Source organism: Lutjanus erythropterus, chromosome 15 (assembly GCF_056507025.1).
Source record: "Lutjanus erythropterus isolate fLutEry1 chromosome 15, fLutEry1.hap2, whole genome shotgun sequence".
Lineage (NCBI taxonomy): Eukaryota > Metazoa > Chordata > Actinopteri > Lutjaniformes > Lutjanidae > Lutjanus > Lutjanus erythropterus.
The window spans coordinates 26,979,885-26,982,908 of NC_139331.1; the positions used below are offsets into that span (position 1 = coordinate 26,979,885).

At 40.1% G+C, this 3,024-nt stretch overlaps 1 protein-coding gene across 1 annotated transcript; it reads right to left on the bottom strand.

The window, feature by feature from the left end:
• Positions 1–218: 218 nt before the first annotated feature.
• LOC146314553 (laforin-like) lies at positions 219–2,296 on the bottom strand. Its single transcript, XM_084737387.1, has 2 exons — positions 1,969–2,296; positions 219–609 (listed from the first exon to the last, which is right to left on the bottom strand). The coding sequence occupies exons 1-2, from the start codon at positions 2,243–2,245 to the stop codon at positions 326–328; spliced, it is 561 nt and encodes a 186-aa protein (XP_084593513.1). The 5' UTR covers positions 2,246–2,296; the 3' UTR covers positions 219–325.
• Positions 2,297–3,024: the final 728 nt, after the last annotated feature.

Sequence of the window (3,024 nt, forward strand, 5' to 3'; positions counted from 1 at the left end):
GCGTGTCTCTTGAAATGTGCCATTTTGGGGTCTTTATACACACACAAGTGGTGTGGGACTGGAATTCCCCTTTACCGTTTTTACTGCTCTTACTTCAGCGACACCCCCTGACTATGGTAGCCATAATTAACCAATATTGATCCATATATAAGGCGCACTGTCGGTTTTTGAGAAAAGTAAAGGCTTTTAGGTGCGCCTTATAGTGCGGAAAATACGGTATTTAAAATACTGTCTATTACTGCAAGTTGATATTTGTACTGCAGTACTCATTTTTGAACACACAACTGTCACATATTGGTCAATTAATTATAAGCACACTCGACTCTCATGTCTCTGGGTAAGAGATGGATGATTGCAGATGTCCAAACTTCTGGATGAAATCTGCCTCGGCGTGGACTAAAGCCTCCTCATCGATGTACACTGCCGCCCTCCTGGCTGTAACATAGTACTGCACCTTTCTCAGGCTCCAGCCGATGACGTACATGAGCAGGCCACACACAGCTGCCGTCGACCTGCCTACTCCAGCGTTACAGTGAACATAGACAGTGTGACCATTTTCCAAGAGACCGTGAAGCAAGAATACAGCCTGAGGAAGCATCCTGATCCGACCTGCATAAGAAGACAAGAACACATAATGCAGTTAAAGGAGGAAGCTGGCAAACATTCTTGTCTAAATCCAAGTTGCCTCCAAACTTTGCATCAAACAGAAGTAAATAATGCATTTGTTGGGGACTATTTTCTGCTGTTGATTAATTGACATTTACTGAGTATTCATGGAAGCAGGAAGGTGTCTGTGGGATTTTTAACCATTTTTGGCCAACAATGGAGCACTTGTTCATTGTTTGTTTCAGTCTTTTTAGGATATGGCATTGGTTCACAATAAGAAAAATATGACCAGACTTACTAATTAATGTATTGTAACCTGTATAGATTAACTTGAAAATGTACTACTTTGCAACACTAAATGCATCATCTCAAAGCATACCCATGCAGATTTAAAAGGTACCTTTATCACAGTTCTTGTGCAGGTTGAGCAAAACATAATTCTAGCAGGAATAAACTGCGAGTATTGACAAGTAAACATGTAACAGCATCATTATGTAAATGCTGGTGGTTTCTCACTGTGGATGCATAAATAGCACTTTGTTTTTGACTGACACATTACATAACAAGTAATATAAAGTGTATAGTCTAGACCATGGAAGCTACCCTGGAATAATCTCTATTTTATTTGGTGCTATTCAAATAAAATTAACTTGACATGAGATATGGTACTGTATGATTCATTTTAAAATCCTGGTTAAAGGAAACTAGAAGGTGATTTATGTTCATGGTTAGCTGAAAATACATCAATCGCAGAGCTTTTTGAGACTCATCTCTTACATTCATCTAGTTATAGAAACTTACTGAAAGCAGTCATCCTTGCTGATTTTCTTACTTTTGAAATATTTGAATGGAACATTCAATTATCTAGTGAAAATAGTGAAGGTTGGCAGAGTGAGTAAGTTTAAAGCTTTTCAGATGTATGCCTGTACAGTACTGTATCCACTGCCAGCGTCTTTGAGGATGATGTTGCTCCAAGCTGTCTGTCCTCTTCCTTTGATTTATAGGTCCAGTATGTAAGATTTAGGGGGATCTATTGGCAGAATTGTTTTCTATGTTTTCATTAGTGTATATCACCTGAAAATAACAATTGATTTGTTACCTTAAAATGTGTAATTTATATGTACAAAAGGTGCAGATTTTCTTCCCCAGATGCCACCATGTTTGTTTAGTAGCCCAGAATGTACAAACCAAACACTAGTGCTGTGGAGCCTTTAGCATCTTTTCATGAGTTTTGTGGCCACCATACATTGTCTTACATGCTTGGAAGAGGACAGTGAAGTGAGGTGTTTGCAATCTGAAAGCTCACCACTAATGCCACTACATTCTACATACTATTATTACTGAATTTATTTTCCTCCTTACCCTCAGTGCTCATGTCAGGTGTGGGTATCCAGACATACACCAGGCCACAGTCTTTGTATAAATGCATCATGGTCTCTGGGGTCATGGCTTCCCCAGTGTTGCGCCTGCAGCCACTGGAGTTGTTCACTAGATCCCACTCCGTCTGAAAGTTCATCACTGCAGTAATTCCCAATTCATGCTTCATCTTTACAGTCACATGCTCCACCTGTCGAGGGCAGCTGCCCAGCCAAACACGTGGGAGCACCCTGAGGACAGTAAACAGGAATGCATGAATCATTTACTTTGATGTAAAAGTCATTATTATATGCTGCACAGGCAGAATTGGTGAGATTCATGCAATGACTGACTAGCCACAAAGAAAACTGCAAGATAATGTACAAGTGAATATTATCACATTATACAGGTGTTGTGTTGTAAACCTACAAAGGATGCAAGGTGGAGAAAGAGAATAAAGGAATGTAATGATGGATTACTGCAACTGGAAGTGTACAGCAGGGTAACATGATTAAAAATGGCATGAAGAGAGCCTCAGACACTGGAAGAAATTAAGAAATGGGGAGAGAGAGAGAGAGAGAGAGAGAGAGAGAGAGAGAGAGAGAGAGAGAGAGAGAGAGAGAGAGAGAGAGAGAGAGAGAGAGAGAGAGAGAGAGAGATACTGCTGACCAGAGCAAAGGGCAGGGTTTGTACAGGTGCTGGAAATCCTTGAAAACTCTTGAATTTTAATGTAGTGTTTTCAAGGTTTGATTTTAGATAACATGCTGGAAACTGCATGAAATTGCAATTGCATTCTTTCAGAATAAATCACTTTGTGACTAAAAGTTCACTTTTAAAAAGAAATAAAATGAGTCAGATTTTGGCTCAGCCAGGTTGTACAGGATGCCAAGTAGGGGTTGGGCAATTGGACGACTATCGTCCACCAATGATGGGCTGAATCCATGGCTGGTTGTGTTTTTTGGGGTTTTTTTGGCTGATTTTTGGGGTGATATTTGTCATTTTATTCATCTAATGTAATGGTCTGCAGTGCTGCAGTACACACCCACTCAGCTGGCCCATGAG

Coding starts and splice junctions, on each gene's coding strand:
- LOC146314553 (XM_084737387.1), bottom strand. CDS start 2,245: ATGATTCATGCATTCCTGTTTACTGTCCTCAGGGTGCTCCCACGTGTT. Junction 610..1,968: donor ACCTGACATGAGCACTGAGG/GTAAGGAGGAAA, acceptor CTTCTTATGCAG/GTCGGATCAGGATGCTTCCT.